Source organism: Pipistrellus hanaki (genome assembly GCF_964339955.1).
Source record: "Pipistrellus hanaki genome assembly, chromosome: 6".
Lineage (NCBI taxonomy): Eukaryota > Metazoa > Chordata > Mammalia > Chiroptera > Vespertilionidae > Pipistrellus > Pipistrellus hanaki.
In genome coordinates, this window is record NC_140508.1 from 60945136 (window position 1) to 60959603 (window position 14468).

Consider the following 14468-nt stretch of genomic DNA (forward strand, 5'->3'; position numbering starts at 1 on the left):
TGGTAGAGAAACATCAATCAGCTGCCTCCTGCACACCCCCTACTAGGGATGTGCCCGCACCAAGGTACATGCCCTTAACCGGAATCGAACCTGGGACCTTTCAGTCCGCAGGCTAACGCTCTATCCACTGAGCCAAACAGGTTTTGGTGAAGGTATTCATTTTTTCAGACACTATGAGGCTAGCATAAATTTAGTAAGATATATACATTTAATTTGTGAACAGAATACAAATTGATGATAGCTAATTTTGTTTGGGAAATAATTTAAAATGTTCATAGTTAACATAGTTATTTATTACTAATATTTATTATGTATAACACCTTTTTATAGAATAAAATGTGAATGTTTTAGAGCCTAATGATTTCTGTGTTAGTCATTCCCAATACCATGCAGGAGAACCCAGACTTTGGTGTGAATCTGAGAATATGTTTCCCATGCCACCTCAGGGTATAACTCCACCAGGGACTGCTCCAGCTGTCACTTCAATAAGCATCATCAACAAGCCAGGTGCAACTCCTTCCAGTTATAGCACGAAGAATGACCCCAAGGGACTCAATGTGTTCAAACAGGAGAAGCAGAAGGTTTGTTTTAGGGAGTTAACAGAAATAGGAGTCTACTAGTTTTACTGGTTATATTAATGTAAATTACCATACGTGGTATTGTGAGTTTTTTATGTGAAATAAATAGAATTGAACTTTTCAACTATGGTTAAGATCACTGAACCACAGTTCACTTAAAAATCATGTACACAGATTATTCTCTTTAATGCACACAGATTATTATTAAATTTATTAATTTAACACTTAATAAAATCTCAGTAGTGAGCAGAATACATGTAAGTTTGAACATTAATATGAAATTGCTATAATTTTCCCTGTCACTGAGATTTTGGGAGCATCCTTTAAAAAGGGAGTTAGGTGCAGATCTGAATAGACTAGCAGGTGTGGCAGTCAAGGTAGGAGCTGGCAAACATTGATTTCCAGGCAAGTACTTGTGTTTATATATATATTTAAAAAGTGAAATTATTTTATGTTTGTTATCAAATAACAAATAATAGTAACACCTTTTTAATTTTCATGATTATTTACAAATGCCCCATGGTAGGAGAATTTGTGGTATAAGCCCCAAAGATCTTAGGTCATACTTGGATTTATTAATATTATATCTTCGTGTGTGTGTGTGTGTGTGTGTACACTTGCAGGTAGTGTAATGGTTGCTGTATGATTCCTTCAGCATTTTTTGCTTATTGGAAACCCCAGGAACCCTACAGTGAATAGGTTTCTCATGCTTTGATTTGGCTTTGCAGAGAATATGTTTGGTTTAAAACATCTGATCCTGTCCTTGGCCGTGTAGCTCAATTGGATGGAGCGTTGTCCTGTACACCAAAAGGTTGGGGTTTGGATCCCTGGTCAGAACACCTAGGGCAGCCAACTAAATGGTCTTTCTCTCACATCACTATTTCTCTCTCTCACTCCCCTTTCCTCTCTCTCTAAAATCAATAAACATATCCTCAAGTGAGGATTAAATATTTGTTTTAAATGATCCTTTATGTAAATTTATCATTATTAGTTATTGATGAACCTAGAGTAACAGAATTGATTGTTACTATATAATCAGTAACCTTATTGTTCAGATACTGTCTTTTCCAAGGATAAGACCTTAATTATGCCTCTGAACGGTTTGATGTCTTAGCTCTAGGCTTTAACTTTTATATATTTACACCCCTTACTCATAATAGTCACAAGAATAAAGTCACATATTTACATTCTTTAGCTCCCTTCCCAAGACTTCATTGCAAAAGTCCTTCCCAAGACTTCATTGCAAAAGCTACTTTGCCTTATATTTTACCTTTCTCAAGTTCCAATCCCTAGCTCATTTTTATCTAATTATCCCCAATAGGAATTACTTAGAATATTGGACCTGAAAGTTGTTAAAAAAAACATAAGTAAATTCATTTCATAGATGGAGAAGGGATTACTGCGGATAGGCTAAATAATATAAAACTGGTAAAAGTACAAGGTAGTGTACATTTTCTTAATTGATATTATGGCCTTGATTTTTTAGTTTATTCTAAGTTACAGCATTAAAAAAGTTAATGTAATGTTACTATTCATCAATTTCCTAAGTGTTGCAGCATGTTGTTGAATTCCTCTAGTTTGCCTTTTTCATGGTTCTTAGAACAACCAATCTCCACTTTCTGGACCAGTCTGAAGCATCTCTCAAGAACAAGCTGTTTTCCTGGAGCCAAACCTCACTAATGGAGCTCCTGAATGGAAGCATATACTTAAAGTCACAGCAGCCTTAGTGTTTCTCATCAGGCTCTTCAAATTGTTACTACATGAATGACTCAGCCCACCCCTCCTTTTAATCCCCAACGAAGTTAGGTTATAATGCTTATATTTCAAATATACATAAATAAATTAGATTTCTTTGCATCTCTTATGTATGTTGACTGGTTTGTAGGGGCCCTAAATAGTACATGATACAATTGCACTCCATGTAACTTGTACAATGACTGACTTGGCTCACTCTTGAAATGTGTTTAAGCTTCACTGTATCTGTTGCATTCCTAATCTTACGTTTATACTGCACAAGTTGGTTATGACATTTCTTCTTTTGGTTATAAAAGCAATGTAACATCATTAAGAAAAATTTCTATAGTAAAGAAAATCTAATTCTGCCACTGTAAGAAGATATTTATTGACGACATGTTACTTAAATCCCAGAGAGTGGGAAGCAACCCATTAAATATCCCAAAGAGTAGGAAGCTACCCATTAAATGTCTGAGTGAAATGTTCAAGTAATTTTGGTAAAGCACAGGATATAATATTTAATGACATATGTTGTCATTTAAAATAAAGATATGCATATAGTTAAATAAAGATTAAAATTTAAAAAATTGTGCTTATGAAAAAATATTGGAAGATAACATAAATAGTAGTTGGGTTGATGAGATAATGGGAGGTAATTTCCTCTCAATTATAAATTTTCTGAAATTTCAAGAATTGATTTAAAAATAAAAATCCAGTTGTGAAGAGTTTGATAATTTTTTTTTTCCTCTTCACTTGTTGGCCTCATGAATCTCCTTTTAATTTTTTAGGCAATTTTTTGATATGAACATGATATTTTTCTCCAAGTCTTAACCAAAACCTAAAGATTTCTCAGTTGCGATATTTTTGACTATTGCCTTTTTTTACAGAGGAAGGCAACATGCCACCCTCGTTTTCAGAAGTTGGACTTGTTGTAGGTTGGAATTTGAACACACTTGAAAAATCATTTTAAAATATAATTACTGTTAAGGAAATGAATAAGAAATAATATGGTGGAAAGCAAAATATATCTGAAACATTTTTTTTTTATAATGGAGATGGGATTAGTTGGGGATAGGGAAGGATAGGGTGAAGAACAAGAGAGCCAGCAAGAGAAAAACTCAGAAGAAAATTAAAGTAGCCTTCTTAAAATAATCATTCACAACTGTAATATTTCTAAGAAAAATGGAAAAAAATCCAGGTCAAATACTATAGAATGTACATTACAGCCTCATTATAACAATGTTTCACATGGATTTAGGCATAATGATCAAATCACATGCCTTTATAAGAAAATACTAGTTTTGCCGAGACTGGTTTGGCTCAGTGGATAGAGTGTCGGCTTGGGGAATGAAGGGTCCCGGGTTCGATTCCGGTCAAGGGCATGTACCTTGGTTGCGGGCATATCCCCAGTAGGGGGTGTGCAAGAGGCAGCTTATCGATGACTCTCATCGATGTTTCTAACTGTTTATCTCTCCCCCTTCCTCTCTGTACAAAATCAATAAAAAATAAATAATATAATATATATATATATATATATATATATATATATGAAAATATATATGAAAATACTATTGTAGTTTTGCCCCTTGAACAGTTTATTTGCACTTAATACAAATTTAGGAGCTGGGGTGATTTAATAGGGATGTACTCTGTAATTACAATCTCATTAATGAGTAAAGTTAATTTGGAAATATTTTTGTTAGAAGTTTATAAAGTTAATAAAAGTTCATATATTTTTTAATCTAAAATTAAATTTTAAGCAAGTAAAAGTTTAATTAAAAAGATCACTAGCACTAATATTGTTATGTTGTAGTGCTAAGATAAATGATGTTAGGATTGAAGGATATGGAGGCACTTTAGATCACAGGCTCAGGAGTACTTAGGTACTGCTTTAGATATTTATCTTCACACTTTTGCCACTAGTTTCAAATGGATAAGTATTGGTAAGAATTAAGATTTTTGGGGCTCATAGTTTTAGAAGTGTCTATGTACTGTGATTCCATATTGAATTTGGTGAATTAAAACAACAGTGATATTATTTGAAAGAATCATTTATGTTTGAGTTTAAGATCATGGGATTACCTTTCTTCTTTTTTCCTTTTTTTTTTTTGCCATGATATGTTTATGTTCAGTATATCCCCTTGAAGGTTTATATCATTCAGTCATTTTTCCTCCTTTAATTGAAGTTATTTTTTTTTATAAAATATTATCTTTATTGTTGAAAGTATTAAAAATGTCTTCTCACATCTCCTGCCTATTGATCCCCTCCATCCTGTTCCTGCTCCTTTCCCAGGCCTTCACCACACTTTACTCTGCCCATGGGTTATGCATATATGCATATAAGTTCTTTGGTGAAGTTAGGTTTTCCCCCTACCCTCCCAGAAACTCATTCGAATTGCAGACTCAGAGCACTGAAAAAAAATGACCTTCCTATTTGCTTGTCATCATTCAGCATGCTTGCATTGAATAACTACTGTTGGTCAAAGTGCTGGGTTAAGGGGTAAATATAGAGAGAAATGACTCTTGCTCTTCCAGCTTTTGAAGTATTGTAGGAAAGAACATTAAAAAATACATTATTATGATATATGATAAGTGCTTTGGTAGAGGTAAGTGCAAAGGGTATGGGAGTAGAGGAGGGAGTGGGCTTATTTTCTTATCTAACTGCTAACATTTATTGCTTTAGTCCTTCTAAAATTGGTCACAGGTGACCATAACATTTGCTATCAAAAAAGTTCTTAATTGAAAATTGTCAAAACTTTTAAGTAATTTTTTTTTTTTAAAGAAGTTGGTGGAGCTTAAATTTTATTTGTTTAAAACCAGTAAAGAGATTTGGTCAGTTAAAAAAATTTCCACTGTCTTTGTAATACAGAATGATATGGAACCTAGCAAAGCTGTTCCGCTGAATGCATCTAAACAAGATGGACCCATGCCAAAACCACATAGTGTTTCACTCAATGACACTGAAACAAGGAAACTCATGGAAGAATGTAAAAGACTTCAGGGAGAAGTGATGAAGCTATCAGAAGAAAATCGATACCTGAGAGTAAGTTGATTTTGAAAATTCGTTGATTTAAATGAAGGCATAGGATATGTGAATATTATTAGGCCATCTTATCAGTTTTTAAATTTATCTTTGGTCACTTTCCCCCTCCCCCCTTTTCCCCAATTTTATTATGTCCTGTCCTTTGTTCTCCACTCCCAGCCTCTTTTGACAGTTTTACCATGACTTCTCATTTTTCTAGGCATTGCTAGCTTCCTCTCTTGTTTGTACTCTTCACATTCTGTGCCCCAGTCTTATGAATTGCCCGCTGTCCATAGAGTAGCCAGCCACTGGTCATCTGGGGCTGTTGAGCACTTGAAATGTAATTTGAATTGAGATATGCTGTGAGTAGAAAATACACACTGATTTCTTAGACTTATGCCAAAAAAGTAAAATGTCTTTTTTTTGTATTATTACATATTGAGATAATATTTCAGTTACATTGGGTTGAATACAATATATTATTAAAAGTAATTTTGCCAATTTCTTTTTACTTTCTTTAAAATAATATATATTTTACTGATTTTTTTTACAGAGAGAAATTGAGAGGGATAGAGAGTGAGAAACATCAATCAGCTGCCTCCTGCACACCTCCCACTGGGGATGTGCCCACAACCAAAGTACGTGCCCTTGACCAGAATCGAACCTGGGACCCTTCAGTCTGCAGGCTGACACTTTATCCACTGAGCCAAACCGGTTTCGGCTCTTTTTACTTTTTTAATGTCCTACTAAAAACTTTGAAATTACATATGTGGCTCACATTTGAAGTTAAAATTATATTTGTATTGGGATGTGTTGGACTATAGTTTCCCGAAGAATCCTCTCTGTTTTATTATACCTCTCTTGCTTTAGCTTAAGTTCTTCTCTCTGACTGGAATGCCTTGAATTCTTGTCCCTACCCTCGCAGCAAAGACATGCATTTTCATCTCTTGGTACTTCTTTCTTGTCATTTTTAGTGTAACCTTTTTAAGGATACTCTTCCCTCCAAAGAAAGAAAAAAGAAAAGAAAATTTGTTTAGGAATGATATCTCCTTTGTTTCCATCACACCTGTTACTTGTTGGAGGTGTTTCTTTCTTTTGTGGGCAGTAGTTTCCTTGGGGGCAAGGATTGTGTGTGTGGATTCATCTTTGCATTCATAGCACATGCACATAGAAGACATGAGTAGATTTGAATGAATAAATGAACAGACTGGTGAATTGAGGACTAATTTGAATGTTCATGGCATTTATTAATAGTCTTTCACAAGTAATTATTGCAAGATTTGAATACCTTTAAATTTCTTTTTAAGGCTTTGAATTTTTTGTATCAAAGTAGATGATACAAAAATGTATGAGTAAATAAACTGTATTATGGAACTTGATCTACATTTGGTTATTCTGTTTAAGTGTTATAAAGGAACTACTTTTTTAAAAAATACATTTTTGTTGATTTTAGAGAGGAAAGGAGAGAGGGAGAAAGAGAGATAGAAACAACAATGATGAGAGAGAATCATTGATCGGCTGCCTTCTGCATGCCCCCCCAGTGGGGCTCGAGCCTGCAACCCAGGCATGTGCCCTGAACTGGAATTGAACCGTGGCCTCCTGGTTCATAAGTCGACGCTTAACCACAGAGCCGGGCACATAGGAACTACTTTCTGAATCAGAGGCACTGTATCTTAAATTGATAATGTGTTGAAATAATTTTTCTGGCTATCTCTTCATACTAAGGAATATGAAGAGATAGCCAGAAAAATTATTTTTACTTTTTTAATGTCCTACTAAAAACTTAGAGACCCCCCCCCCCCACCCCCACCTGTTTGCATAGTGGAAAAATTATCTCCATTTCATATTCACACGTCATGCAGTTTTTGTTACTTTTACTTTGTCTGCCATGACTAGTACAGTTGTGTTCTTTGATGAAAGTTATGTTCCTTAATATGCTCAGTGTATTTGTTCAAAAGACCACTTTATTTCTTGGCAGGGAGAAGAGAAGTGGGACTGGTGGGTAGGACTGGCACAGGTAGGGCAGGGCTGAAAATAGGAAAAGTCAACAGGGAGGTAGGCGAGTGAGACTTAATTCCATCAGCTGTTTTATAGGCTGATGTTCTCTAGGAGATGTTACTTGAAAAAAAACATTCTGCTGTCTAGAAGATAAAAGATAAAAAGACCACTGGTTTATAGAATCAATTTCAGTCTTTCTTACATAAGGCCCTTCATAATTTGGTGCCAGATTAACTTTCTTGATCTCTGCCCCCCCCCCATATTTTGTTCCATTAATTTTTAGAGAGAGGGGAAAGGGGAGGGAAGGAGAGGGAGAGGGAGAGGGAGAGACACTACCTCCCGCATGCACCTGACAGGGGTCAGTGATTGAACCTGCAATTAAGATACGAGCCCTTGACTAGGAATTGGAACCTGAGACCCTTCCATCCATGGACCATTGCTTTAATCACTGAGCAAACCGGCCAGGGCTTCTATCTCTGTGGTTCTTAATCTGTCCCTTATCTGAATCTCCCAGAGAGCTGTTTAAAAATGCACCTGGCCAGCCCCTCCCCAGACCTCATGAATCAGAATCACTTAGAAACTTTTTTTTTTTTTTAATTTATTGATTTCAGAGAGGAAGGGAGAGGGAGAGGGGGAAACATCAATGATGAGAGAGAATCATTGATTGGCTGTCTCCTGCACGCCTCCTACTTGGGATTGAACCCGCAACCCGGGCATGTGCCCTTGGTTGGAATTGAACCTGGGACCCTTCAGTCCGCAGGCTGACACTCTAGTCACTGAGTCAAGCCGGCTAGGGCAGGAACATTTTTTTAAGTTCTTGCTGGGAATCACTATTTCTCCACACAAGATTAACTAGCATAATATCAAAAATAACCACAAATACTCAGAAAATGTAGTAATGCAAATAAAAAGGTATGACATCAGGTGAACTCATTTACCTGGTACACTAGAGGAAATAGTGTGAGAAAATAAAAATTAGCTTGCTCTGAGGAAATAAAAATGTGCCTGTTATTCATCTGGTTGACAAAGCTAATTGCCTAGGTACCAGGTACAGATATCAGTATTTTCCCCAAAATACTGCAGCAGATAAAGTGCAATAACAACCTCCTACTTGGAGTGACTACTGCTGTCTTAATGAGAAACATTGTCCCCTAAATCATAGACTCAGAAAATGTGCTATGTGAAACCATCATAACAGTAAGAACGAAGCAGCCCACTCTTGTCTGGAGCATCAGAGTCACTTTGGTGCAGAGAAGCAGCCTCCCTGTTTAGTCCAGGTGCAGAGCTTTGGATGGGTTTCTTATACAACATTTCACATCTCTTGTAATTTGTACTTCTAAAGAAACAGAATTCAGTGTCTACTTTGCAGTTCAGATCCAATGCTGGCTCTTTTACACACAGCCCTTCTGCTTGGAGCATATCAAAACACGATTATTTAAATTTCATTCTGAACTTATCAAGGCCTGCCTCTTCGGTGAGGTATTACCTGTGCCTCTGCTAGAGGGTGCTCTGCTTGCAATGAGGGAGTAAATCTGTCAGACTGCAGTTTTGTTTCTGGTAGTCTTTGGCTGGTGGGGCTAGGACAGGTGTAACCAATGTAAAAATACTATGGGCCACTTTGGAAATAAGTGCATGCACAGAACACTTTAATTGTATTAATTTTAATGGGATTTTCCTTCTATGTATATACAGCCGTATCTGCTTTTTCATGCTTTTAAGATTGTATTTCTTAGCTTCAGTTTTTAAAATCGGCATTATTGAGGTATACTTTACATTCTGTAAAGGCACTCATTGCGAGTGTACAATTCAATGATTTTAGTAAATTTATAGAATTGTGTAGCCTTCCCTAGGAACCAATTTTAGGTTGTTTGCATCACCCTAGATACTAGTTTTCTTATACCAGTTAGTTTTATTCCCATCCTTAACCACATGCATACTGTCTATTGATTTTTAGCTCAGTAGTCTTATTATGTGCATATTTATATTTAAAACCTTTTTTTGTGTTTGCATATATTTTTTCTCTCTAGGATGAAGGCTTAAGGCTCAGAAAGGTAGCACACTCGGATAAACCTGGATCGACCTCACCTGCATCTTTCAGAGATAATGTCACCAGTCCTCTTCCTTCACTTCTTGTTGTAATTGCAGCCATTTTCATTGGATTCTTTCTAGGGAAATTCATCTTGTAGAGTGAAGCATGCAGAGTGCTATTTCTTTTATTTTCTCTTGACCAGAAAATGATTTGTTTACCTACCATTTCATTGGTAGTATGGCCCACGGTGACCATTTTTGTGTGTACAGCGTCATATAGGCTTTGCCTTTACTGATCTCTTACGGTTAGAAAACGATAAATACCAACTCGTTCGGCTCCAGGACAAATTGTATATTACCAGATCATCACTAGCAGATGTCAGTTGCACATTCAGTCCTTTATGAAATTCATAAATAAAGAATTGTTCTTTCTTTGTGGTTTTAATAAGAGTTCAAGAATTGTTCAGAGTCTTGTAAATGTTATTTTAATAATCCTTTAAATTTTATCTGTTGCTGTTACCTCTTGAAATATGATTTATTTAGATTGCTAATCCCACTCATTCAGGAAATGCCAAGAGGTATTCTGTGGGGAAATGGTGCCTCTTACAGTGTAAATTTTCTCCTTTACCTTTGCTAATATCATGGCAGAATTTTTCTTATCCCTTGTGAGGCAGTTGTTGACTGAATTTTTCATCCTTACAATCCTGTCCCATGGTATTTAACATAAAAAAAAAAAATAAAACTGTTAACAGATTCTTGCTCGATAGCTTGTTTGTGTCTGTTGTGTCATTAGAAGGGGATACCAGGGAGTCCACTCTATGATAATTTGAAATTTATAATGCATAATTTTAACTCAAATTGAAACCCTTCCAGATATTACAATGTTTGTAGCTGAAAGTCCTCATTCTATTAAGGAAAGGAATTGATAAATTTCAAGGTACTTTTGGTATTTTGGAAAATCATAATTAGTTTGTCGTCAAGATAATATAAAATAAGCAAATATCATGAGGATAAAAGTGTTGTAATTTTTTTCAGTTTATGTGTATGCCTTGTGGCTTTATTGTGTTTATCCCATTTTAAACAGGTTCTTTTTTATCTTCTCAAGAAAGACTTGTTCTTGGTTGTTCTAGTCAAGTGCTTTTTAATGAGCCTAATAATTCCCTATATAATATTTTATAAAAAAAAGAGTTAAAAGTAGGTGTTTTTCCTGCCCAATTCAACACTCAAAGTAAATTCCCATTATAGAAATTTGTTATTGAGCAAGCCTTGGGAATCTTCTTTGTGAGAAATGCCATTATTCTTTGCAAACTTATCTGTGTGAAACACGTTTTTAGTATAAATATGCATTATAGGGTTTGCATTTATTTCATATGTATTAGCATAGAAAATTTTGGAATCAGAAAATGTATTCAATTTTTTTTTTCTTAACCGAGTACAAGCTAATACAAGTGAATTTTGATCCCAAAAATAGGTGTTGGTTTTGTAAAAGATAAGCTTCTATCTGAAAGGGAGATTGGACTTTGGGACTTGATATGGTGCAGTGAAGCATATTGGGCCCAGGTCTCTGTATACATTTTATAAATGAGTGAACTGTCCTAAGTATTTTGGTTGTCTCTTCATTTTAAGTGTACTTTGATTTGTCAGGTCACATGTATTGTGTCATTGGCTCTGTGGTATCTTCTATATAGAACCTCTTGCTTATATGCAGAAGTTACTAAAAACAAACACAAGTAACACCTCTCCATTACTGGCATGCTACTGCAGGTAATGTTTCCATTGTATACTTCACAGTCACTGTAAAATTCCTTTCCCTTCCTGATAATGAAAAGCATGCTAGAAAGAGTTTTGATTTTTGTCCCATAAATGAAGAATTAGTAATTCCTTGGCTTAAACTCTATATAATCTACATTATTGGTGATAAGTATCAAAGTTGACATTTCATGGGTGTCATTTTTTTAAAAAATTGAAGTTCTCAAAATTTAACAAAATCCCGTTTTATGGGAATGCTGCTTAGAAGTCATTTTGTTCAACCCCTTTGTTTTAAAGTTTAGGAATCTGAGGCCTGTATGAGAGTTAAGAGAACTTTCCCCATGTCCCATAGGTATATAGAGGTAGAGCTGGAGCTAGAAATCTACTTTCCTGATTCTAGTTTGGAGTTTTTTTTTTTGTCACTTTGTAGAAAAAAAATATTTGTATTAATTTGATGTGACTGAAATAATGAACATAAAATGCTATGTAATAAGTGAGAAATTTTCTATCATAAGCTTGTATTACAGGCTACTGTTGAATAGTCTCATGTATATGTTTGCTTTAGGTGTTTAGGCTAGAAATTCCTACCCCTCATTGGTAATAAACACTACGAAATACAGTGTAGTTTTAGATAGGCATTCTACAAAATGCATTATGCATTGGTTGGTTTTGAGATAGATTATAGTCTGGGTAGCATCTGCAAAAAAAAAAAAAAAAAAAAAAGTGTATGTTCTTAATTGCTTTACAGATCAGGAAATACTCCAGTTGTATAGACTTACTTTCTGTTCCTTTTAATTGCTGTATGAAATGTGATCAGGTTATTTTACTACCACTGGTTAGAGTTTAACTCTATTGACTGATAACAGATTAAATTGTCTGTCTTCATTCCTTACATGTTTAGAAATTTTTGTCTGCCTGCTTACTTGTATGTGTAAGCATGAGGGGAAAACATTGTTGCTAATACTGAAATCACAATCAAGAAACTAAGGCCTTAAGTTCATATGTGACGCTAAATGCACTTACCTTCAAAATATACTACCTTAACTTTTGCCCATTCTTGTATTTACAAGAAGCAAATTTAAGGGTTGTATTCCGAGTGTGTAACCTTTTAAAAAGTGACACTTGGAAAAAATATGTATCAAATTCAAAAATTCTGGTCAAAGAAAAAATAATACTAATTTCTTCAAGTATCTTGCTCAGAACTTCTAAAGTTAATATTATCTACTCTGGGAATTACTTTTGGATTGTAATCATTCAAAATATGCCACTTCGAAAACAAGTTTTATCAGCAAGGCATAAAAGAAGAGTTCTTTCACAGTATAATCCCAAATTGTGATCTGCCACTCTAAAAGCAGTCAGCTAACAAACAGCTTTCCTAGTTTGCACATTCCTATTCTGTGATTTGGTGTGGGGGTAGATTTAAAAAAATTGACCTTTATGAGAATTAGGGGGAAATGTTTACCATATGGAAAAACAACAAAATAAGAAGGTAAAAATGATCTTTATTTTCTAGCTTTCAAAGGAAATGAAACTGTTCAGCGAATAAATAAACTGATTAAAAATGTAGTGACGTGTCCTTTTCCTTTAAAAAACAAAAAAGTAATGTTATTTCAAAAGATTATGATGGTTTGTATGTTTATGTTCTGTCAACTAATAATAGCCAGTCATTGACTGGGAGTTGAGTTCTGATGACAGATAAGATTTTTGTCTAATCACCTAGAGAGGTTAAATGCTTGTTAATAGGGAGTTGGGATCAGCTGGTGTAGTGCCACATTCTCTGGCCCACACGGTTGGTAGGAGCCTTGCTTTTGTAGAGTGCTGGGCAGCTACAGTGGTGCCCGACCTGTTGGGGACTGGTGCAAAGAAGTTTGGACATTCATCCTTAAAGAGAAAGAACATTTTATCTTTCTATGTTTCTGATTGTAGAAATAATAATGTGCATTTTAGAGAATTTGAAAAATACATTACAAAAAATATAATGCCAAATCTGACATCCAGCAGCTATCGGTTTATATGGACATTTCCCTATAATCATCATAAATTATAATTCTGTATCCTATTTTTCCCCCCATTTAATTATTTCTCTGGTTTATTGAAAACCAAGCATAAGTGACTGTAAAATGCTTTATTTTTATGATCACTTCACCTTAAGATGGATAAATATAATGTAAAATTGAACCAGGTAATTCTTTTTCTAGTTAGACATACCAATATCTTTTTTGTTTTAAAACTCAGTCCTGTTTTCCAGTTGTTTCTGTATATAATACCCATCTTAAAATTAGGTGAAATAAACTATTAAGATAACTTATTTTTATTGAAATTCAGCTACAGTACATTAACTCAATGTGACGAATTTAAATGATGCTTGAGCAGTACCTGTAGAAAAACGATTCATCTGGGGTGGATACCTGGCATGGTCATTGGTTTTTAAGCTCTACTCATTTTAATTTGCAGCCAGACAATTGCTTTATATTATAGGCTTTAAATGTCAAAGCTGGATACAAAATAGGTTTAAGCAAGACTTCAGTCCTACAGTACAGGAAGCTGTGTTTTCAGAATTCTTTGTATATTAATCTTTAAAAATACGTTGTAGGAGTCACCTTTAGTTATTGCTTTAGTGCAAGAGCTATCTTTGTAAAGTTAGCATACCAGTTTTAAACTTGTAAATAAGTGAGCTGTCTGTATAAAAATAAATGATTTAAGAAATTTTATGGGGCTCATTTTTAATTACCACTTAGTTAACACCTGTAGTGATTATCTCTACCCACCAGGAAATTTATTTTGCCCGTTATATATTTCTCAAGTAATAGATGATTTTCAAGGTACTTACTACCAACTTCTATATTTTATGTCAACTCATTTAGTCATCTAGATCCTATGAAGTAGATACTGTTCTTACCTGTATTGTATAGGGTGCAGGGTGGCAGACTGCTCCAGAGAGGTTAAAACATGCTCAGATTTACACAGCTTTACGTAACAGGTCAGGGTTTATGTAAAGTTGGATCCTGATAGCCTGATCCTAGAGTCCATGCTCTTAAACATTATACTCTGCCATGCAAAGGAAATGACTTATATCCTGGTCCAAGTCAAGTACTGTCTCCACAAAAATTGGTTGGGTAATTTTATGTCGCCTTTGAGTTTACTTAAGGCAATATTTAAAACTGATACTTCTTTGCGAAAACTTGATCTTAAATTTTTAGGCTTTTTTTTCTCTCTCGCCATTATCTCTAAAACAAGTGAGACGAAATAAACTGCCCATTAGCAATACAGCTCTTGAAAAAAATCAACATGAACATTAGTAAGCAAATATATTAATGTATTATATAAAGGAGGTTATAGAACTTAGAGAAATAGTTTAT

At 34.8% G+C, this 14468-nt stretch overlaps 1 protein-coding gene across 4 annotated transcripts in view; it reads left to right on the forward strand.

Annotated features, from left to right (window-relative positions):
• Positions 1 to 10102, forward strand: part of VAPA (VAMP associated protein A) — a 38993-nt gene extending 28891 nt beyond the window's left edge. For 2 of the 4 annotated variants that reach the window (XM_084887767.1, XM_084887765.1), the window contains exons 5-7: positions 447 to 581; positions 5182 to 5355; positions 9360 to 10102. In XM_084887767.1, the coding sequence (XP_084743893.1) occupies positions 447 to 581; positions 5182 to 5355; positions 9360 to 9518 (468 nt within the window). In that variant the 3' untranslated portion in view covers positions 9519 to 10102. The remainder of the gene's footprint in view (positions 1 to 446; positions 582 to 5181; positions 5356 to 9359) is intronic. The other 2 variants (XM_084887768.1, XM_084887766.1) reach the window with 1 other exon arrangement.
• Positions 10103 to 14468: the final 4366 nt, after the last annotated feature.